The sequence below is a fragment of the Gavia stellata genome, chromosome 1, assembly GCF_030936135.1.
Source record: "Gavia stellata isolate bGavSte3 chromosome 1, bGavSte3.hap2, whole genome shotgun sequence".
Lineage (NCBI taxonomy): Eukaryota > Metazoa > Chordata > Aves > Gaviiformes > Gaviidae > Gavia > Gavia stellata.
The window spans coordinates 18467276-18491194 of record NC_082594.1 but is presented as its reverse complement, the minus strand read 5'-3'; the positions used below and the strand labels follow the sequence as shown (position 1 = coordinate 18491194).

General features: G+C 42.4%; 1 protein-coding gene across 1 annotated transcript in view; it reads right to left on the bottom strand.

The window, feature by feature from the left end:
* The window catches only part of DDX10 (DEAD-box helicase 10), a 201208-nt gene extending 180310 nt beyond the window's left edge, over positions 1-20898 (bottom strand). The window contains exons 1-9 of the mRNA XM_059818823.1: positions 20716-20898; positions 11477-11537; positions 11149-11279; positions 9292-9450; positions 8722-8842; positions 7385-7574; positions 3782-3908; positions 1823-1985; positions 132-216 (exon numbers count right to left, since the gene is read on the bottom strand). Coding sequence (XP_059674806.1) covers positions 132-216; positions 1823-1985; positions 3782-3908; positions 7385-7574; positions 8722-8842; positions 9292-9450; positions 11149-11279; positions 11477-11537; positions 20716-20898 — 1220 coding nt within the window. The remainder of the gene's footprint in view (positions 1-131; positions 217-1822; positions 1986-3781; positions 3909-7384; positions 7575-8721; positions 8843-9291; positions 9451-11148; positions 11280-11476; positions 11538-20715) is intronic.
* Positions 20899-23919: the final 3021 nt, after the last annotated feature.

The following is a 23919-nucleotide window of genomic DNA, read 5'->3' as shown; positions in this document are numbered from 1 at the left end:
TTTTGGTGATAACAGCCCTTCTTTCTTTCCAATTTATACCTTGATTTTTCAAGTAAGTCTTTAGCCAATTATCTGTCCCTATAGCAATCTCGTTTTAAACATTAAAATATGAATGAAAAGTGAAAACAAACCTGGCTGTTCTCCCCACTCTGTGGATGTATGTGTTTGCATCTTCTGGACAATCAAACTGAATGACCCAGTTTACTGCTGGAAAATCTGTGTAAAGAAAAAAAAAAGTCAACATTTAAGCTTGCTGTAGTCAAAATTCTCCTATTCAAGAGCAACATATTATTTTGGAGTATTAATTCCTGTAAGAACCATCATTTAGACCAATTTACAGACATTGGGTGCAACCTCTGAAATAAAAATAAATTAATTGCATGTATTAGCATATCATAAACAATCATCCTCTTCAAAGAAAGCTAAAATTAATGGTGTCTCCATTTCCTAAATTATGACAGTGCACTGAATGGAACATAATTTCACGCTTGACAAGAACAGATATGCTTTGTGTCACACAGATGATAAAACACCACTACGTCTAATAATTAAATAACAATATCTGACCCACTTTTCACCTACAGTATCAATAGCCTACACCACCAGGGTTTGAAGTTAGCTGTGGCGAGAGAACACTACTTCAGCTGCCCACATACAGAATATCATAGTCCCTCTCAAAGGTGGAAGGGGATGACCAAGCCTAACAAAGAAGTCAACACTTCTGTGGATGATATTATGTGGATTCACTTCTGTGAATGATATTATTAATAAGCATTTTCTAACTGATGCATTTCAACTGGCAGCAGCATGCTTTGCATTGTAGTAAGTTTGTGTTCCTGACAAAATCTGTAGCTACGCTGTATTCCACAATCATACCTACACTCTAAACCTGAACAACCACACCCACATTAGACCCCCACTAGTGAGATTTCAGCAGTGTAAAAGGTATGATAAACAGTTTTCATTTCTGTCTTCAGTTTTCAGAGCACCTTCCTTCCTTTTGTAGAATACTGACAAAACCTTACATTTTGGACAACGGAGTTTGCTGTCTGAGAGAAGAACAAGTAGACTCCTGAAAACAGTCTTTTGTCATACTTAAATGCCTCCAAGTACTAGGAAAAAAAAAAAAGTCCAAAGTATCCACAGAAAATATGAAGTAGTAAATCATAATTCAGCAGTTAATGACCAGAAGAAAGAAACTCAAGCCAAAACAGGTCCTATAAATATTCTTGCTTTTTCCCCTCATCTGTTTTTTTGCCTCCTTAAGAATACAGTCTTATAATGCCATTCATAGGTCAGACATTAAAATTTCTTCAGGTTTTCATTGCCACATACTGGTAGGTTTGTAATTTTTTCATACCTTTTGGAATAACCCACAGGACACAGGCACATCAGAAATACTTAAAACTGCTGAAATCTTGCCTTAAGGCATGTAGTAAGCAAATACATCACTATTTCCATTTTCTTTCATTCCAGATATTTGTCACAGAACGTGGCTGGAAAAACTAGACCGTCTACAGACTTAAAAAAATAAGCTTGCACCGACTACCTCACTAACAAATGCCATTACATAACTAGTGACAACACAGGTCCTTCTAGGACAAAAAGAAAAAATAAGCACAAATTAAGTGGGCCTCTTCAGTAAAGAAACAGGAGAACTCTAAGAAGCATATCTCTTCTGAGAAACCCCAATGAGCTCTTAAGCAAACCACAGCTTCATTACCTATAAATCAAGTTGGTCTTCAGAGCACAAAGTTTGATAAAGTCTCAATAGGGTTAGGTTATCACTTTGTGAATAACTATTGCTTCTGTGGGTACCTACCCAGGCCACGAGCTGCAATATCTGTAGCAAAAAGTACTGCTGCCTTTTTTCGAACAAAACAAGTGTAGACTTCCATTCGCTTCATCTGATGCTGCTTGCCATGGAGTGCCAGTACAGGAAGACCAGGCTGAAGCTTACAGAACACTCTGAATAGATACTGGACCTACCCAACAAATCAGGGAAATTACTATGCAATGTTAGATTTGTTAAGATCACATCCAGTATATAGCAACTAACTTAGTACATCAAATAAAATACACTTTTCTCCACATCAGAGACAAGAGATGCTATTTTGACACTGTCACACGCCCAGGTACTAAAAGAGGAAACAAATGTAGCACAAGATTGGTATGCCTTTTGATGGCATTTCCTAAAAGGAAGCAGAGTAGGTAACAGCGAGAATGACACGGGACGTGGCTAGTTAGGCTGTATGCAAGGTACTGAAGTATCAAAAGTCCATCAGAAGCACTGCTTTTAGACAATACTGCAGGGGTGTAGTGTCTTATGCTTGCACTCAAAGCAGTCTACACAGTCTTGGTTTACTATCTCAAGCTTCAACAGCTTCTCTTATAAAAGCAGTATGTTTACTCTTACATACAGTACATGATGCAGCATTATTTTGTAGCAGGCAGCTATCTAATATTTTTTTAAAAAATGTTACAGAAACTGCATTATTGCAGTAACAGCTGTAGCTGAGAGAATTTCTGTACAACTGTACAACTTCACTGTAGTCACCAGGCAACTGCAGAACAACAGAAATATTGTAACCTCTTGCATAAGTGGGAGAACTGCAATGAATATTTACTACACCATTGTATGTTGTAGAATATTCAGTACATGCAGCAGTTACAGGAATAAGTACCTGTGCCATTGTCCTGGTTTCGGCTGGGATAGAGTTAACTTTCTTCCTAGTAGCTGGTATAGTACTGTGTTTTGGATTTAGGATGAGAATAATGTTGATTAACACATTGATGTTTTAGTTGTTGCTGAGCAGCGCTTGCACTAAGACAAGGACTTCTCAGCTTCTCACACTGCCCTGCCAGGTGCACAAGAAGCCGGGGGGGGACACAGCCAGGAGAGCTGAGCCAAACTGGCCAAAAGGATAGTCCATACCATATGATGTCATGCTGAACAAAAGAAAAAAAAAACACCAAACTGGGGAGAGTTGGCTGGGAGGGTGATGCCACTGCTTGGGAACTGACTGGGCATTGGTCAGCAGGTGGTGAGCAACTGCATTGTGCATCACTTGTTCCATATATTATTTTATCATCATCATTATTATTATTATTTTCTTCCATTTCTGTCCTATTAAATTGTTTTTATCTCAACCCACGAGTTTTACCTTTTCTCTGATTCTCTCCCCCATCCCACTGGGGAGGAGTGAGTGAGCAGTTGTGTGGTGCTAAGTTGCTGGCTGGCATTAAACCACGACAGCCATACAAACACGTACAAATAACTTCAACAGAATAATAACAAGACATTTATACAAGTAGATATTTGGAGGATTACTTCCTATATAACCATAAGAAAAAAGCTTTCCCTTTATTATTTCACAATTATAATTTCTTACATAGGCAGATTTAAAAACTTGTAAAGAAAGTGGGTACAACTATTAAAATACTCTGTAACCCAACTACGAAATGTGTCATGAGACAAAACTGAAATAGCTGGCCCTTAGTGACATAACTTTTAGCGTTCATTTTAACAGCAGAGCACAAAAATGGCCACGTACACTGAGGTCTCCAGGAGCTTCATGCATTGAGCCTGGGTCACTGAGCTTCCCGACAGCCAGGCCCTGCATGACATGCCTACCGGAGTAGGTGACGTTTGGTTCCTCCCCCAGTTTCCTGTTGCAAACTAGTCCAGAATCTCACCTCTCTGGTGCCTTGAAATCTATGTAAATATCTTAATTTTAACAGTTTTAAAATGCTAAGGGGGAAGAGGGGGGAATAGCCATACCTCTTTACAGCTTGCAAAAAACACAATGCTCTTCTTTTTCAAGTGACTTCTCAGGAAAGAGTATAACATGTTTACTTTTTGCTGAAGCTCACAAACAACATAGTTCTGATCCAAAGTTGCTGGGGTACTAAGAAAAAAAAAACAAAAAGTACATTTAGATACCATTAGTTCCCATAACATTAAAATGAGAAAGAAAAGAAGGGAAGAGAGAGAATAAACAGGCATACAATATCTACAGAGCTGCCTGTCCTTTCTTTTAAGTCAAGACTGTCTGACAAATACCCAAAAAAAGGAGAAGGAAAACAAAAAAAAAAGTCAAGCTGGAAAGTTCTCCCCCTTTGAGGAACAAGTCTTAGCAGCTCCGCTAGAAAGCTACTGTTGAAAGATGAATCAATTTCCTTACTAAAAGCCAGTGGGGAGGAGGGGACGACTTTTGACATTACTTCTAAATTCATTTACTATTAGCAAATCACACTCTTCTAAGTCGCTGTCTAAGCAGCGACAGTCAAATTGCCTTGACTTAAAATGCAATTTTGTCTATTAGTCCTATTAAAGCATCATTTGTGCTCAAGGCAGTGTCAAAGCACAGTCTAATCATGCACAAAAAAAAGTATTGATGTACTTCTACTGATTACAGCCTGACATGCAAAGTGACTTTGTAAAGCTCTGAATTGTCATCTTAACTCACCTTTCCATTGTTCACAAAATAAACTAAAGACAAAAAATTCTTTGGCATATTTGCCCTTGAAATACATCTAAATGCTCATCTCTCACAGTTCCTCTGCTTCACCCTCAACCAATCAAGAATATTCGAAATTATTTTATTAAAGGTGCCACTTGGGAGGATGAAATTACGAGACACTGCTCCAGTTCTGCTAGTCAATTTGATTTATGCCACAGCACCTCTTGTTTTGTAAGTCTTTCTGAGGAAACTGTTTTCATAAGGCAATAACCTATTGTATACTAAGGCAGTAAATTATAAAACAAATTAATATTTTCCTTTTTTGATTCAGTTCATCATCTAATTCCACTCTCCTAAATACTTTTTTAAAATTACATGTAATTTAAAATAGACTTCACAAAAAATGTGAGTTCTGTGAAACAAATGTATAGTCAGTTCTCAAACTCAAAATGAAGACTACATACTAGGCTTGCACATCCTTTTAGCAGAATAAGAGGCTATTAACCACACAATTTTCTGAGACAATCATGCCTATTTAAGATGCCTTTGATAGTACTACAGATTAAAAAATGGTATTTGCAATACAATACAGTGATAATCAAATCAAATAGTTAAAACTGCCTCAGGATTCGACCTGGTTCTGCTGTTCATTTTGCTGATGATTTCTTGCTTGCTCTTGTGAAAGCCATTTTTATCACTGTGATTCACCTTTCTCCTGCATCTTACATATGGAAATATACACATACTTCATAGAAAAGCAAAAAAAAAATCATACATGTTCATAAGCAATTTGACACTTAGAACCCACAGAATGCAAAATATTAAACGTTCCTCACTTAGATTTCAAAAGAAAAAAAATGTGCCAAAAAACAACGTGCATATTTTTGTCATTTAGTGACACATTAAATTTTTTGAGCATGTGTATTGGGTTTGCATGGCAAGGCTTTGGTATCCAGGGGGGGCTACAGGGGTGGCTTCTGTAAGAAGCTGCTAGAAGCTTCCTCTGTGTCCAATAAAGCCAACGCCAGCCGGCTCCAAGACAGACCCGTCACTGGCCAAGGCTGAGCCCATCAGCGATGGTGGTAGTGCCTCTGGGATAATGTATTTAAGAAAGGGGAAAAAACAACTGTGCAGCTGGAGAAGAGAGGAGTGAGAATATGTGAGAGAAACAACCCTGCAGACCCCAAGGTCAGTGAAGAAGGAGGGGAGGAGAGGCTCCAGGCGCCGGAGCAGAGATTCCCCTGCAGCCCCTGGGGAAGACCATGGTGAGGCAGGCTGTGCCCCTGCAGCCCATGGAGGTCCACGGTGGAGCAGATATCCACCTGCAGCCCACAGAGGACCCCACGCCGGAGCAGGTGGATGAGCCCAAAGGAGGCTGTGATCCTGTGGGAAGCCCACGCTGGAGCAGGCTCCCGGCAGGACCTGTGGACCCGTGGAGAGAGGAGCCCACGCTGGAGCAGGTTTGCTGGCAGGACTTGTGACCCCACAAAGGAGCCACGCTGGAGCAGTCTGTTCCTGAAGGACTGTACCCGTGGAAAGGACCCATGCTGGAGCAGTTCGTGAAGAACTGTGGCCCATGGGAAGGAGCCATGTTGGAGAAGTTCATGGAGAACTGTCTCCTGTGGGAGGGACCCCATGTTGGAACAGGGGAAGAGTGTGAGGAGGAAGGAGCGGCAGAAACAACGTGTGATGAATTGACCGCAGCCCCCATTCTCCATCCCCCTTTGCTGCTGGAAGGGAGGAGGTAGAGGAAATCGGAAGTGAAGTTGAGCCCAAGAACACAGGAGGAGTGGGGGGAAGGTGTTTGTAAGATTTTGTTTTATTTCTCATTATCCTACTCTGATTTTGATTGGTAATAAATTAAAATAATTTCCCCAAGTCGAGTCTGTTTTGCCTGTGATGGTAATTGGTGAGTGATCTCCCTGTCCTTATCTCGACCTACAAGCACTTTGTTCTATTTTCTCTCCCCTGTCCAGCTGAAGAAGCTCACAGAATCACTAAGGTTGGAAAAGACCTGTAAGATCATCAAGTCCAACCATTACACACACAAAAAAAAAAAAAACAAAAACCCCACCCACACCACACAGCACCATGCCCATCAAGCCACGTCCCACAATGCCACATCCACACGCTCCTTGAATACCTCCAGGGAGGGTGACTCCACCACCTCCCTGGGCAGTCTATTCCACTGTGTTACCAGATGAGCGATAGAGCGGCTTTGGTGGGCACCTGGCATCTAGCAGGGTCAGCCCACCACAGCATGGCAGACCACATACTTCACTTCTCACAAGGCCCTCCCATTTTGATCCAAACTGTACGGCATGACAAATTTACTTCGTGTGCACAGTAAACCCAGCGCATCAGGAAGCCACAAGACTTACCGCACATGGGTTAACGTCACATGCTTTCCTTTGGGCACCCAATACTGAATACACAAATAAGACTGTCATTCTACACTTTCCCAATAGAGTAGTCCAGTCTGGAAAGCCAGATTGAAGAATTGTATTTGTGCAACACATCTGGTGGTTCTGCACAGTAAGTATGCACCCACAGGGGGCAAGGAAGCCAAACAACAAAAAAAGTAGCAATTCAGAAGCGGGTACTACAGCCAGGACACTACTCCATCCAGGCTATAACCCACTCTGGGGCTCGCTCCTGAGGAAGAAAATCTCCAGTTTGCGAAGCTGCCTGAGGAACCACAAGGAAAGTCCAGGTTCAGCCTCCCTGTAATGAAACAGTCAGAACTAGTACTCTCTTATCTGGAAATTCCTTGCTTTCAGGAAGGCACACAACAGGATCAGACACTGCAGGAAGGAAGATGCAAAACATAACTTCTGATTCAGGGAACTGACAGTCAGAGAAGCAGTTAAGTAGGATCACCATCTGTTTAACCCCCCAGAAAAAAAATTATCACAACATACCTGAATTTGGCTTTCTCATGAACCCAAACGTATTCCGGATCTTTCAGACTCAGCCGTGCAAGATCCTTCACTGATTTTGTTTGTGTTGCAGAAAAAAGCAAAGTCTGGCGTTTCTTAGGTAGATTTTCTATGATTGCATTCATTGTGTCAGCAAACCCCATGTCTAGAATTCTGTCAGCTTCATCAAGGACTGAAGTGAGAGATAGTTTGAGAAAATCTGATTTTAGCTTTATTTATATATAAAAAAATACATCAAATCCATACAGCACAAAAATCGATGCCTACTTAAACTGCAGAGATTAACTTAATTACTGTATATGTCAGGATTCTCTTTAGATATTCATGTATGCCATAAAATATGTTTTTTTAAAAACTGCAATAGAAATCATAGCATTTCCCATAATCTATGCATTACAGCCCTCAGTTTCACATACTGAAGCATAAAAGATCAGAATTTCAAGTAAACAGTTTAGCAATTTGCAGACAGACTGCAAATTACAAACTCCCTGTCCTATTACTGAAACAAAACCATGGAATATAAAACAGTGCTGTACCATTCATGACAGAGCAAAACAGACTGTCTTGTACCTAAGCTGAATTTACCATTGAAACAAAGGGTATAAACAGAGTAGCATAGAGACAAAGCTTTAAAAAAGGGCCTACGTTTAATGCAATTCTTGTCTAACTGCCATGAATTGTACTAAGCATAATTTCACATTTTATCAGCTTCATTAGCTTCTTAATTCCTTCTAAATTCCTGAAGCTATGTTAAAGATTATGCAGCTCTTAGTGGCAGGCAAACCTTTTCATTACACTGAAATTTTTATTCAGGTTGGAAGGATGAAAAGAAACAGTGTTAACAATGCTAACAAAACAATGAAAGGAGCAGCGATCTGTCTTAAAATTCAAAGAAAAGTGTTTTCTAGAACTGGCCCAAAATACACAACTGCAATGGATATTCCATACAGTCAATTATCATGTCAGGAAAACCACAAGAGCCATAGCCAGAAAGGAAAGGCCAACACTAGCCAAGACAGATCTAAAGGATTATATGGGACACTACACTTGGTTTTGGGTTACTTACTAACTCACCTACTTGTTCTTATCATCCTAAGGAAGGCATGCTCAGCAACTGTTTGAGAGAAGGTACACACAAGAAAGGGGTTTTGTTGTTTTTGTTTTTTTTTTTTTTTTTTAATTTGTACATGTGTGAACTTAAATGCCATTTCATCTACATACCATGACTAGGATAAATTTTTTACCCAAGGAACTGCTCCACACAATTACGAAATGTTACAAAATATTTCTGAGTACTTTCAAATACTCAAAAAACTTACTCAACATTTGCAGATCAGATGCATAGAAATATGAAGTTTCATCCATGTGCTGTAAAAGCCGTCCTGGAGTGCAAATTAGCATATTTATGTGGTGAATTCTTTCAGACTCTTCTTTCAGATCCTGAAAAAGAGTTAAATCAGCTTAGCTCTAGTTGGTCACTCTAGAAGCCCAGTACCAGAGATGGTCAGGCCAGCTTAACCTATTGATAGTTTTTAGAAACAATAGTCAAGGATCAGCCTTTCCTCTTTCTACAGGGATATCACAATTTCTTCAGCATGCTCACGCTTGTGGCTTGAGCAAAAAGTATTTCAGAATAATCTAAATAAACAGGATAGTCCTGGAAGGCTTGGCAGGAAGGCCCATCCAGTCATGTAATCTGGAAAGACTTTAAATATGCAAAAGCTTCAAAAGATGCAGAGTACACAGACAGAAAATAATGGCAACCTATCAATGACCCATTCAACTACTCTCTTCCCTGACTTTTCATTTCCAGGGTTTCCTTCCTAAACTAGCACTTAATATAGCACTGGTTTATGCTTCCATACAGCAAACTCCGAGAGAGGACGCACCTTTCCTCCAATGATAAGGCCAGCTGAGAACTCATGATTCTTTCCCACTTTACGCAGAACCTTGAAGGTTTGATACGCTAATTCCCGGGTAGGCGATATTATCAAAACTCCCAGTCCATCAGCCGAAGTCCACTGATGGCGATACAGGAGTTCCAAAGCCTGAAAAAAATTATCATATTCTCATTATAAATATCTCAGAAGGAAAACATGTAACAACCACAAATTTATAACAAAAAGTGTCATAAACAAGGATAAAGCCATATTAATTAAAATAATGACTTGAAGAAAAATCAGTATACATTGCACATAGTTTGATTATATATCAATTCCAACTGATGGTCATGATACTTACTAAAGCAAAGTTCCCCAAGCACCAATCTATGACAGACAGTAATGGCTGGTAAATCGTAAACATTCTAATGCACAATTAGTCCTACTCTGCTAAATTCTGGAAATTAAGCCTTAATCACTTATACAAAAATAAAAATCAGATGTAGCAAAACACGAGAAGCTTCCCTGTTCATAAGGTTTGTAGGAACCAGAAACAGAATGAGCAACTAGAAGAAAGTCAATTATTGCAGCTTTAATTCTGGTCATAGACTTGAAGCAGTGCTATCTACACATGCTATATACAGAGCATTCCAACTAAAGTTGCCATACACCTCAGACCAGGATTATTCCTCCTCTGATGAATTTACACTGCAGAAGGACTTAGTCAGCTAATCCTAACACAAAGATTTCATAGGTATGAAAACCTGAACCATTCTGAAATTCTGAAAGCTGTTAAGCATCCTTGTACAATTTTTTTTTCGCTCTTCATCTCTTCAACGCCTATCACTTTTCTCCCGTAAAACTGTTTAAAATAAGGTTTGTAAGACCTTATTTAATCTACTCCTAGATTAAATAATTGAGCAATCTCATTTGTTTCTCAAGTTCACAAGACTATCTTTTGAACCCACCTACATTTTTTTATTCTTTACTAATAAAAAATAAATTTTTAAAAAAAACAGCATAAAGCATAAATCTTCTCAACTAGAGAGGGTATTCAGAACACCTACGGCTGTTCCCAGTTACCGACAGAATAAGCTCTAAAGAAACTTATGCTCACAAAAATGCAAGTAATGTTTAAACCAAAAAAACCTCCATAATCAAAAGGACATTTCTTTTTCCCTTTATCTAATCATAACACAATGGGGTTTGTATCCACTTACATGGGCACTTTAAGCAAACTTCTAAATTATACTTTCAACTTGAAGAAATGAAATGCAGAGCATGACGTTTTGAATAAAACAGTCAAACATGTATTATCCATGACAGGGGTTTTCATCCTGTTTTCCCACTTGCACCTGGAAGTGATTTGTAAGGAGTCCACAAAAGACAACAAGGAAATGGAAGTCCACAATCACTAAGCTTAAGTTTGCTATATAAAGTCCAAATCCTAAAATTTTAAAGTGGTGAAAACCACCCATGTAAAAAAAGTCTAAGGAACTGAAGAAACTTCACCATTGTATTCCATACACTCAGTTTTCAAATTTTAAAAGAATCAGACAACTAGAGTTGCACCAGGAGAAGAGATTCCTGAGAGAAAAACAAAGCACTTCCTAAATCACTCAGGGTCTACTAATGTAAGGATCAAAATGGAATTTCTAAGTATCAGAATATTCCTAGGGTCAAGAATATAATTCTTTTTCAGAACCTCAAGCAGCTTTATTAAATTAGTATCTTTGTTTTCTTGGAACATCTACATCAGTTGAATTATAACCCTTCTCCCAGGATCTATTAACCTAAGCTGTTTGACATCCAATACTTCCCAAGTAACTTGGTTTAAGTACAAATGGAAGGATGTAAATTACTTACTGGGACAATAAAAGCCAAGGTTTTGCCTGATCCAGTCTTTGCAGCTCCAAGTACATCTTTACCTTGCAAAGCCAAACCTATGGTTTGCCTCTGTATCTCCGTTACCACACGATACTGAGCCTCCTGCAATCCTAGTATGGGAGAGGGACGAAAAAAAAAAATCTTTATTTTTGTCTTGCCCAGAGCTGTATTCCTCCGTTTAGAAAATACTGTACATGGCAATACTTACCTAAAACTTAGTGTAAAGCAAAAACAAACTTCAGATGCAGATAAATAATACATTCATTTTTACTTCAGATTACTTTCCAAAGAAAACTTTTATACTCACCTTTTAGAGTTTTCTTTGACAATGGGAAATCTGAAAATCTTTGAATTTCACTTGCGTTTATCTGAAACAAAGTAAGTTTAATCAGTGCTTATAATCTAAGTGTAACAGAGAAATTAAATAGCATTCTTTAAGCTGCTGTTAACATAAATATGTAGTAGTTCAGTATGACCTGATCCAAGTTAGCTGGTCAGGCAATCTATAGTAGTTTGACCTAAGCCAAACCGCTCTTCTACCATAAACTGTTGATTAAGTAATAATATATAGTTTAACTATGCAGGCCAACAGCACAATTTAAAGCTCAGATCATCATGAAATCATAAAACAATTCCGGCTGAAAGGGACCTTAGGAGGCCTATGCTCTAACCTCCTGCTCACAGCAGGTCAGCTCTGAGGTCAGATCAGGCTGCTCAGGGCTTAGTCCAGTCCAGTCTTGACATGGTTCAAGGACAGAGACTGGTCAGCCTCTCTGGGCAACCTGTGCTGCTGCCTGACTGTCCCCATGGGGAAAAAGCCATCCCGACTAAGCCTCTCGTCTGCCAACTTACATCTGTTGTCTCTCATTCTTACACCCTGCACCATCTCCTCAATGATCTCCCCATGGGCACTGGGGTTTCTGTAAGGTCCCCATCCCAACCCCAAAGCCATCGCTGCTACAGACTGACAAGCCCAGCTCCCCCAGCCTCTGCCCACAGGGCAAGTGCTCCAGCCCCCCCATTTCAATGGCACTCCACTGAACTGGATCCACCTTATTGATGTCTTTTTCTTACTGGGAGGCCCAAAACTGGATGCAGTATTCTTCAGGAAAAAAAAAAAAAATTAAAAAAAATTTAAACTCCCATTTTAAAAAGATACTGCAGTATGCAAGCAAGGCCTAAATTTTCGACAATGCAGCGTGCCACAAACCCCAGACACAACTTGCAATTAAACCTCATGCTAAGCATTTCATATACATACAGTATCTCCAAAAATCTGAACGCTGTAGCCTTTTTCTCCAAAACTGTCCCAGTCAGACTAACTGCCAATAGAGATTATAATAACTTATCTATGGCAAAACACGTAACTACCCAATTATTTCATATTTCTGTGTGGCTGCAACAAGTGCTGAGTTTATGATTCATGCACGCTAAGCATAAGTTAATTTTTCTGGGAATATCCACAGAGGAGCAGTTTGTTTCTGGAGGCTACTGCAAAAGGAGTAATGATAGTCATATCCCACAAAATGGAACTCAGAGCTCTTACCTCCTTTCTTTTTTAACCATTCTGGCTTAAGAAAAAAACATTACTAAGCTGCAAAGTACACAGTCCATATCCTCCTGAAAAAGAGAAGCTCACCTGCACTTGTAACCATTTAACCCTTATGGCTCCTACCTATAAAAGCAGACTCCTTCATCTGCAAGGACCACATGCAAACACTGCTGGCAGCCTCCCTACAGCCTACAACCTTACCAGAGCTAAACTGTCCTTTGCTCATCTATATTTTCAGATCCCTTGAAGCAATGAGGATGAAGTGTATTCCAGCTGCTGTATGAGATGAGACATCACAAAAGCAGGTAAATGTTCTGCAGAGTAAAGGCCTGGTAAACAAACGCTTCAGGAAATAGCTCCAGACAGCAAACACATTTCTCCCCAACTCCACTTTTCCATTTTGACTCTACAGTTCTAGTATCAAGATTTTTTTGCATATGCTTAGCATTAGGTTATGCGATTAAAGATGAACCACTGTGGACACAAAGACCCCACCAGAATCAGTGGAACAACGCCAGGGAAGCAGCCCCACCAACGTCATCACTGCACATCAAGTTAAAGCACCCTGACTCAGCTGCTCCCGGGGACCGTCCGAGGAGAGGGGTCAGCCCATGGTTCCTGGGTGAACCCCACCGAGGAGCCAGTGGGGCCACCCCCTCCCCAGGCTGACGGGGGTCAGCGCCTGCAGGGGTGTGGGGCTCACAGGGCGCTTCAGAGGAAAAGCATTTGGGGACGTTGTACAACTTCTCATAAGGTCTATTAAAGCGGTTGTGGGAATGTGCAAGACTTATTATGGGAAGGATCAAAGGTAGGGAAAGGGAGGGAACAAGGTGGACTGGGGAGGAACCAGTGTGAGAAAACAGAGGGAAAAGGGGCTAAGAGGGGCTGGTGCTGGGTAAGAGCTGCCTAGTCAGTACACTTGTCTGACTGGGGCCTGCACCCCATCATCACAGCCAGCCCTACAGTCTTACTAAATATTCTTATATAATGATGTAAATAATTATTAAATAATTAATTCTGTCCACCTTCTGTGTGGGCACACCCTCTACTCTGAGCCTGCATAAGAGACCACCAGCGATGTTCAAGCCAGACTAGTGGGCAGCAGCACGAGAGCCAAGTGCCGGCGAATGGAGCAATGGAGCGGGACCACGAACCTCAGCGGCTGGAGGGTGCCGGTGCCGGCACCCGGGGAAACCGGGGCCTGAGGCCAGCTCTGGGACAGACTGAGTAGCTAATGCCAGCTGCCGGAGAGACACATTTTCCGTGCGTGAGTACGTATTTCGCTAGTGGATGCTAAGACAGAGAGGAACAGTATCTGCCGCCCATGCTGTTCATGTGTGTGCAAGCACTGTGTCTGTGTGCCTGCACAGGTGCTGGTGAAGGCACTGCTCTGTCTGTGTTCATCTGTGGCTGGACACGTGTGTGCGCACACATGTGTACCTACTAGGAATACATGCTCACCCTCGCTGCAAGCTGGACATGTGGACCCAGAACTGCAGCAATCTTGAATCTACCTGATGGGGACAAGAAGAGTCCATCTATGTCCCAAAGCTCACCAGATTCACCAACCTCTAGCACTTGGTATACTTAATTTTTTAGAGCTGTCCTACAGGACACAAAACATACTAAAAAGGTAGTTCATTGTCCTGACACCTACTAATTTACTTCTCGGTATGCGTCCACCTCTACAGCATACTTGAGAGCTGTTAATCACACACACACACAAAACCCCCAAGAGCATGTGTCTGAATCCATGAGCTGGCTGAATGATTTACAAAAATGAGATGTCAAGTAGAGATCTTAAGAAAAATGTAACACTTTCAAGGCTGTTGTAGCTGACAGGAGATCATCAAAAGATGTGGACAGCTTCCACTGGCAAAGTTCACAACAATCAATAGCAGCAGGACAGAAAAAACCCCACAGAAGTCAGAAAAAAAAAAAAGACTACTGTATCTATAAAGCCTGAGCAGATGAGGAGGAGGGTAGACTACACAGCTTTGAATGCATACTGACTAGCATCCATAAACTGAGAATTTCAAATGTCAAACCCAGAGCTTATACAACTTGTGCATTTCTAATAGGTATCATTTATCTCTAACAGACTGCTGAACAGAAACCTCCCAACACAGGGACCAAGCAAAACGGTCCTCAGATGTTCGTGACAACTCGTGATACCAATTCCAGAGAAGGCCTCAAATGAAGAGCTACTGAACTGTCAGATCAGCCTTATACCTCCTTGAAGTACCAAGCCTTCTGCAGGCTCTGCCTATTATAGAAAACTAAACTATTTTTTTCCTGAGGGTTTACACCTGTTTGAAGCACCTAGATAACAAGACTACTCTTTTCAGCCTACTTCTTTTTACTAAAACCAAGAAAAGTAATTTAATGCATGAATTCAATCTCTAGATAAAAGGTAATAACACCCTTACTAAAACCCATTTTTGACATATTTCAAGACAAAGCTCTTACAAGGTAGATTTCAAACTTTCACTGTGTCCTAGCAGAGCAATTAAACTTTTGCCAAACGTTACTTAGAAATCTTAAGGGTGAATTATTTTTATAAAACCTACTTGTGCTGAGAAGCATGTACTTTAAGCTAGTACATTTCTGGGAGGGGGGAGAAAATCTCCGATGAGAAATCACTATAAAAAAGTCTTTTTTTGACTTTCACAAATTGGAATTTCTGACAAATATTTCCAAGTTCAGTTGATAATTTTGAAGATGCTATGCATCACCTGCAATATTGCATATTGGGCTAATTCCCAGTCTTACTATTTTGCATGCTAAAGGATCACAACTCAGTGATGTATACAGGTTCAGTTTAATTTCAGCCAGGAGACTGTCCACATAGGAAATCAGTATGCCTACAGGAGCGAAAACCATCTTACTAACATCAAAAAAGAATTCAAGCAATCCATTATGCACAACTAAAGGGATAGATTTTAATAGGTTTGTGACATATGAAATGGGCTATTGTGGCAATGTGAAATTGTTCTAAATAATTAAGGCTGCTTTAAGTATTTCAGTGGTCAACTTCTTTTTAACTCTAGATGACCCAGTAAGAACTGATGTATTAATCACAAAGCAGACAAATAGTGTTCTGCTTTTCTACCCTAAACTCCTCTAAATCAATTTAAAAATCATTACATAGAATCATAGAATCGTTTAGGTTGGAAAAGACCTTTAAGATCATCAAGTCCAACTGTTAACCTAACACTGCCAAGTCCACCACTAAACATATCCCTAAGCACCTCATCCAGACATCTTTTAAATACCTCCAGGGATGGTGACTCAACCACCTCCCTGGGCAGCCTGTTCCAGTGTCTGACAGCCCTTTCAGTGAAGAAGTTTTTCCTGATATCCAATCTAAACCTCCCCTAGCACAACTTGAGGCCATTTCCTCTTGTCCTGTCACTTGGGAAAGAGCCCAGCACCCACCTCTCTACAACCCCCTTTCAGGTAGTTGTAGAGAGCGATAAGGTCTCCCTGGAGCCTCCTCTTCTCCAGACTAAACATGCATAAGCTCTTTTAAAGATGTCCAAGAAGGAAAAAAAAAAAAAAAAGTGAGAACAGTATTAAAAGAGCAAGGCATGGGAATGTTAGGAAAGGCCATGTCACAAAGCTTCCTATATTATTTACCTGCCTTACAAACTTCCAGGAGCCCAAGAATGATCTGCTGTAGTAGCCTTAAACTCCGAAGATACTGGTTTATTTTTAAATACAGTCTGAATGGCAGGAGTAAGAAGGATTGCAGTTAGAGGTAGATCTTCCAATAGATCTATTCTATATCTACATGTACCAATGGAAAACAACACTAACTCCTACTCAGTTTGGAGTCGGAAGTTATTACCTCCTCTAATCTGCTGGGAATCTGTACTTGTGAGCTCTCTCTAATCTGCTCTAGGTGAGAGCAGCCAGGTCATTTCAAATACTTTAGATGGTATTCTGAATTAACCTGACCAATTTGACATAAAGCAGACTAGAAAGAGTTTACACAACCAGCTCCCCAGCACATCAGTTAGCTGTTAATGCTTTTTGTGAGCACAACTGGATGGAGAAGACAATGATCATCAGCAGCCTTGCAGTTAGGCAACAAAGTCACTGGATCAACAGATAACAGATCACCTATGAACACGTAACACAGAAAATGGTCCCAAAATTTGGACACACTGAAACTAATTTTCACGTTTTCCATCTATGCTGCCACACATCTGCCATCACATGTCAACAAATGACAAAAAAAAAATCAAGTAACAAAGTATCTTGGTTATCTCTTCACTATTGTTTAATTTTGCCTTGGTAATCCATTGCAGTCAGTCTCACACTGGAAATTACAGACAATATACCCTAAGAGGGAGGGCAAGGTGGATAATCTTGCATCCAACAGCCATGCTACCCCTACTCCATGCCACATGGAAGATGATAAAAGCACATGAAGACCTAACCCACCCACAGTCTGCACGTCAGAGAACCCAGGCAGTACTCCTTACAACGAGGAGCTTACCAAAGAGCTTTCTAATTCCCTTGTCCCTAAGAAAGGCTCTGCCTCATGCAGAACTCACTGGAGACCCCTGAAGATCCAAGCACATAGCACTTCCTCACAATCCCCACCCTCACTATAAACAGGTCCAGGGTAATACAGAAGAAATGCTGGAGACCAAGTGGAAAAACCTTATCAGGGACCAGAAAAGGAGATATGAATGACTGAAGACAGGAAGCTAGGGGGGCATCCACCTGTATGTTCACAGGCAGGAGACTCCTGGAACAAGAGAAGAGCAAAAGCCCGGAAGAGTTGAGACCAGGAGTCCCCAAAACTATCCTAATACAAACAAGAGTTTACCCTGTCTTCATTCTGATGGATATATGCCTGACCACTATCAGCCTCTCTTTTTCAACCTCTATATATACATACAAGCACAACCTCCCACCACCCACTCCTTACCTATGGTGCCCCAAGCTCCACAGAGCCACAGAATTATCACCCATGTCTCAGAAATAGATGCATGTGCAGACATGCACATCGGTGACACAGAGGCATCCATACATACTCACATAGCCATATATACCACAAATAAATGCAAGTATCTATGGAAGTAATTGACAGAGGTGACTATAAGGCCAGTATAAACAGAAATCTGTGTAGAATGAGTGGCAATTAAATGCAAGTATCAAATGTGTTTCAGGGAAAAGTGACTGCATTTAAATATTAAGCAAAATATTTAAGGCTAGGAGTAGAGGAACAGACTACTACAGAAAATCAGAATGGGGACTACTCAAACTAAGAAGTCTGAGAATTGCACATCTACCCACCACAATCCAGATATACCACCCTAAAATTTATGAGGATAAGAAAGGAATACTGACCTCACTATGGAACAGCAGGGGTTACATCATTCCCTTAAAGAATGTAGTTTCATTAACTCACTGCTTGTGTGTGTTCCTTTTAAACCTCTCTCCTGCTTACATACATCTGTGAGCAACACAGTCATACCCCACTATCTGCCAAGGACGCACTCCTGTAAAGTAGAGTGGTATGACAAATAGCAAAACAGTTTTTCCCCACAAGAGCTAATGTAATAGATAGGGATACGTATATGGATTTAATGCATGCATACAGCATGAATGTATGGCAAAACTGTACAGAGAGAACATACACATTGTGTATGGAGAGAACAAAGAGGCAAAGGCAGCATCGAATGGAGGAGGTGATGGCTTCCCAGAGATCAATTTTCAAAATATTTCTGCCACTTCATCTCTGAAACCGAATGGCCAAGAGAAATCTTTTACTTCAAGCATTCTTGCTGCCTCCTTCTAAACAATTAGATTTTTTTCATTATCATCATCTTCCTCAAATGAATCCAGATCAACTAAGGGCAAATGACAGATGAATAGGGGTCATGTTTGGCCATTCAGTCTCACAGATGAAGAGGCTGTAATCCACTCCAAAAAGCCAGCATTTCCTTCAGTTGATGATTCTGGTGATCCTGCTCCTGTCTCTCAATACACCCATGCCATATATATATATATATAAAATAGGATATATATAAAATTATAATTTCAGTATACAGGAGCAACATACTACTTAAGCTTCTGCAGACATGTGTCTACTACATTAGAAGAAAAGCTATCTCCTGAACTCGACCACTTCATCTATGAGACTACTGCTCAGAGCATTAAATGACTAGTGATGGGACTCTAAAACAAGAGGTAGAGAAGAAAGAATAGCTAGATATTGCCATAGTACCCTAAGGTAATGCAGCAGCCTAATTTGTATATGGCATTATCAAGTAAATGCAAGCTATTATCAAATGTAGAAACTATTAGGGCCTAACAACATGCAAAATTAATTTCACTACACATCTCCCTGTCTCTGTTCAAATACACAGAAATATAAAGCAATCTACTGTATATATACTGCAATTTGGTATATAAACAATAAGCCCACCACCCTGGGATCTGTGCAGAGAGTTCACAAACTCTCTACACAGCCTTTGCCAAGTTGCTTTAACTCAGTTTCTCTCTCTTGCTCAGACACACACCCTCCAGAGACCACACAGAGGCAACCGTCTAGGTAATAACAAGCAGTCCAACAGTACTGTAGTAATGTTGGAGGTTTTTCATCCCACAGTGAAAGTCACATACCTACCAGTGGTTATCCCACTCAGAAAAGTACAAGCTTCTAACAAATTGAGTAGATGCTGACTGTGAAAGCAGACTAAGCCCTCTACTTCTACAGTGATCAGAAAGGTATTGCCAAAAGAAGTTAACTCAAAATTTATCCATAAGAAAATGTATTAATCATTTATGCAGTTACCATCTTTAATTTTTATCATAAAAACAATGAATGTTAAGTCCATTTTTGTCCCTGAGAAATAATCTGTGATTCAAACCAGTAATTTGACCACCTTTGGAAGCATACCATTTGCTTCCAAACCAGTAAAGCCAATGATTGTGTGAAGCTTCAGAATACCAACTTGCTGAATCTTAACCAAAGGAGCTATCACAACCTCCTCACGGTAACGGACATGTTTGTTCTATACCTCTTTGTTGTTACTTTCTGCTCAATCAAATTACAATCACCAAAAAGTCTCTACTATCAGCTACACTGAGTGCTGCATAACCAAGTACAACTGCCATACTCCTCACCAGCAGTAGCTGCAAATTCAGCAGAAGTTGGCAGGGCGTAAAGCAACACCACAGGCAGAGCACATCTAAGCCGTTATTCACAATTACAGTACTTCCCACTAATCAGTATGGCTCAAAAGCCGGCCACCTCCCCGAGGAATTCAAGGCAATCTGGGTCACAAACCCAACACCACTGACCCTGGCTCTAATATTCAAACACCCGTTTCCTGACCTGAGGTTAAACAACATACTCTCCTAGCGCGATGTTTGCTGACAGGACACCTTCTATGGAGACAAGCGTGTCCCCCCTCCAACAGCGCGACATCTGTGCTGCCCGGTCAGAAGGGCCAAGTGCCACTGCTTACAACCGTTCCCACCACCTGCTCGAACCTCCTCCGCGCTGCACCCTCAGCCAGTCCCTCCCCTCCGGAGTCTCCTACCGCCGGCTCCGCAGCCTGCCCACAGTCACCTCCACCAGCACCGCCGGCATGCGGTTACTGCCCTCCCCTCCTCTGCCCGGGGGAGAAAGGAAAGGAATGGAGGCTCATCCCTGCCTCGTGGAGGTGAAGCCCTTCTGCCTGCCACTGAGCAGTGTCACCCAACAAACCTGTTACCTACAGGCACCGCCGACGGCCAGAGGAACAGCCCTGCCAACTGGGGGTGCCCCCCACCCCTGCCCAGGACGCCCTCTCCTCCTCCTCCTCCTCCTCCCAGCCCCACCCGCACACACGCCACAGGAGGAGAGGGGCCGCTTTTCCGCCGCCCGCAGGCCCGCCATGCCCAGCGCCGGGTGCCCTCCCGTCCCCGCCTGCAAAGCCCCTCGCTCCCCGTCCCGGCCCAGCAGCACCAGCCGCCCGCCCCGGCCGTACCTCAGGGTAGCGCTGCACCAGGCGGCCGATGCCCTCCCGCTCCACCTGCCACTCGGGCCGCTTCCGCTCCTTGCGCTGCAGCCGCAGCCTACTCGTCCGCCGGGTGTATTTCTTCTTCCAGCGCTCGAAGCTGCGCACCGGGTCCATCGCCGCCGGCCCCCCGCCGCCGCCATCGCGGCCCATGCTGCTGCTGTTGCTGCTGCTGCCGCCGCCGCCCCGCATGGGACGCACACGGTCGCCGGGGGCGGGGCTGGGCGCAGGCGGAGCGCGTCAACCGGCCGCGCCGCCGGGGGAGGGCCGGGCCCGGCCCGGCTCGGCTCGGCAAGGCCCGGCTCGGCAAGGCCCGGCTCAGCCCGGCTCGGCCCGCAGGGGCGCCGCGCGGCGTCCTGGGCCCTCCTCGGCCGGTGGGAGGGTTGAGCGGTTGCACGAGTTGAAGAAAAATCACACTTGGTGTAATATAACCCAAAAAATGAGCTCTTGGTGGAACATGCAAAGTGTGCTCTACGATAGAGATTATAAAACAAAAAAAAAAGCCTTAACAGAAAGCGCGTAGGTGCTTAGTGCTGTCACAAATGCCTTCCTCTGCAATGCGGTGGTGTGGGGGACGGGGGAAGAGTTCTGTGACAAGTCTGTTAATGCTTTATTTGCCAATTCATTGCAGGGGAAGACCTGACAAATTTTGAAAAATCAAAAAGCAATTGAAAGACATACGGTGCGCCTTGTGTGTAAGATGCTGGATTTAAGCTTTGATGTGTGTTTGGACCCTTCGTAACACAGTTGTAGTCAATCTTAATGGCCTTGGCTCAGAGCCTTGGACAATGCGAAGGGCTGGCAGAGTATCACAGGGAAAACTACAAACACGCAGAGTGGTTTTACACTGGGTGGTATAAGGGTGGTCTCTATAAGAGGCACATACCTCCCAAAGTAACTAATCAACCTGCAAATTTATATTACGCTATCTTTACGTGCACCGATTCTTAACCCCTCCCTACGGGGAAGGTCTGCATCGCTTTGCACTTGTTCGACGGTCAGAAACGATTTGCTGAGTCAGTTTTAGCGCTTCATCAGCACACAGAATTAAAAACAAAAACAGGCTGCAGAGTTACTGTGCCACATCAGGAAGAGAAAATTACTAACATATTTATGCAATGTCATAAGAAGGAAGTAAACACGTTGATGAGGGGAACAGTGAAAGACTCCCAAAATAATTACTGTCTCTGATGAGGGTTTGAAATTCCAGAAAGCTGAGGGAAAAGGGAGTGTCTCTTAATTAGCTCCACTTTTGCCATACATATGTTGAGCGTATCACTGAAGATGTTTTCCCTCCTCCCTGAGATCAGGGAAACCTGTGATCATAGAAATGTTTGGTTTCCTTTTAAAATACATTAAGTTCCTAATTTCAGGAAGGGCTGGAAAAATCTCCATCAAGTATGCCCCAATGGGATCTCTCCTCCCAGGTACAGCTTTGAATGCTCTGGTTCTCTCTAGGGGTTTATTTGCTGTTAAGATGAATAAGGAAGGATACTGGAGGTTTTATTCTTGAAACAAATTTTTTTTTCCAGAAGTACCTGGTGAAAAACTCTGGACGTGCTGTTCCACCCCAAAGGATGAGCTTCTGGGGGTGGCATATCTTTCCCATGATTACAGCACATTAACTTCACATACAAAACAAGGTCCAAGTCTAACACGATCGGACTGTCACAGGGCTCAGCTGCCACTTTAAGTGTTTCTATCTGTCTGCCTGTAATAGAACAAACAAACCCCCTCCTGTGTAGAATTCCTGCTGTTGCAGCACTGGAATAAGTTTAACCTTTTTGTAAGCAAATATACAGGTAAAAGTGTTGTGTTTGAACATGCTATCTTTGCTCACCTGGTCTACGTTTTGCCTACAGGCTCATCTCTCTCATAGCAGAACCGCAGCAGTGGTCTATGAGTCACTACGGACATAAACCCTCAATGAAAAAAGTTACATGGAAAATAATATCTTGCTGTCCTATTTCTAAACCAACTTTTTATGCTGCTCTCATGAAAAACACTGTTAATTATGCTTATTAGCCAAGAAGTCCATATACCAGGAACGGAAAACCAGACAGTCAAAAGCAGCCTGGCCAGTGTCCCACAGTAGAAGGTAAAACACTGATGAGCCTCTCAGCCCCGTGCTGGAGGTCTGGGAGCCTGCGAAGGCCCAGAGCCACCTTTCCATTTGCTCTGCTGTCCTCTCACACTGAGGGGCTTGCCTGAGAAACAGCCAGTGGTTTGTAAAAGTTTCCCTTTTATACAGGAACAAATTCTACCATGTTAAATTTGATTTATTTATAATGTGCAAGACTACTTCAGTTGTCTTGTAATAGTACTGTCCCTAAAACTGTGGCAAAACCGGAGATCCTTCTGAGTAATAAAGAGTGAGAAAGAGAATAAAAATTTGTTTTTACAAGCTGACAAATAAATGATTCAAGCACAGTTGTTTACTTGCAATTTGGAGAAATGAAGGAAGGGAGTATGGCTATAACAATAGATGTAACAAGGCTCTATACAAGACCACAGAGAAGAAGGCGGCAATTTTTAATTTTAAACAAGACCTATAGGTAGCAGTCATTCTCCATAGATTTCACTCTCATGCATACTCATAAGCACAAACGTGTATGTGTCTGGGCAGGGTTATTTATGGTGACAAGGAGGACAAGGGGCACCAAGCATCAAGGTCAGGGTCCTGAGCGCATTCGTAGACCTTAATGGCCCTGACCAGCCTCATCTGATGCCTCCCCCTACACCCCAGCCCATCTCCACCCTGCGGCGTCAGGCCCTGAGTTACGTCATCTGTCATGTCGGTCCCCAGCTCAGCCACAGCCCTGCCTGTCCTTGGCGACAGACCCCACTGCTTGGGACTCTGAGCTGCAGAGTGACTTCCTGGCTTGACCCGGGACCTGCTTTGTCACTGTGGACCTGCCCGGTCATCAATGGCTGTGTCTGGCCCTGATTATGGCCACCAGACCTGATCCTGATCTTCATCTTCTTCCTCATCCTGACCCTGACCGGGGAATTGATTTCCCACCTTGACCTTGGACCTGCCTCATCACCACAGACCTGCCTGATAAGCAGGTCTCTTGGTTGACCCCAGCTGCCACCGATGAGCATGCCCTGCTCCCTCACTCAGGGGCTGGGTTACCACACTTACCTCCAGGCTCTTGGGGAGCAGTCAGCCCT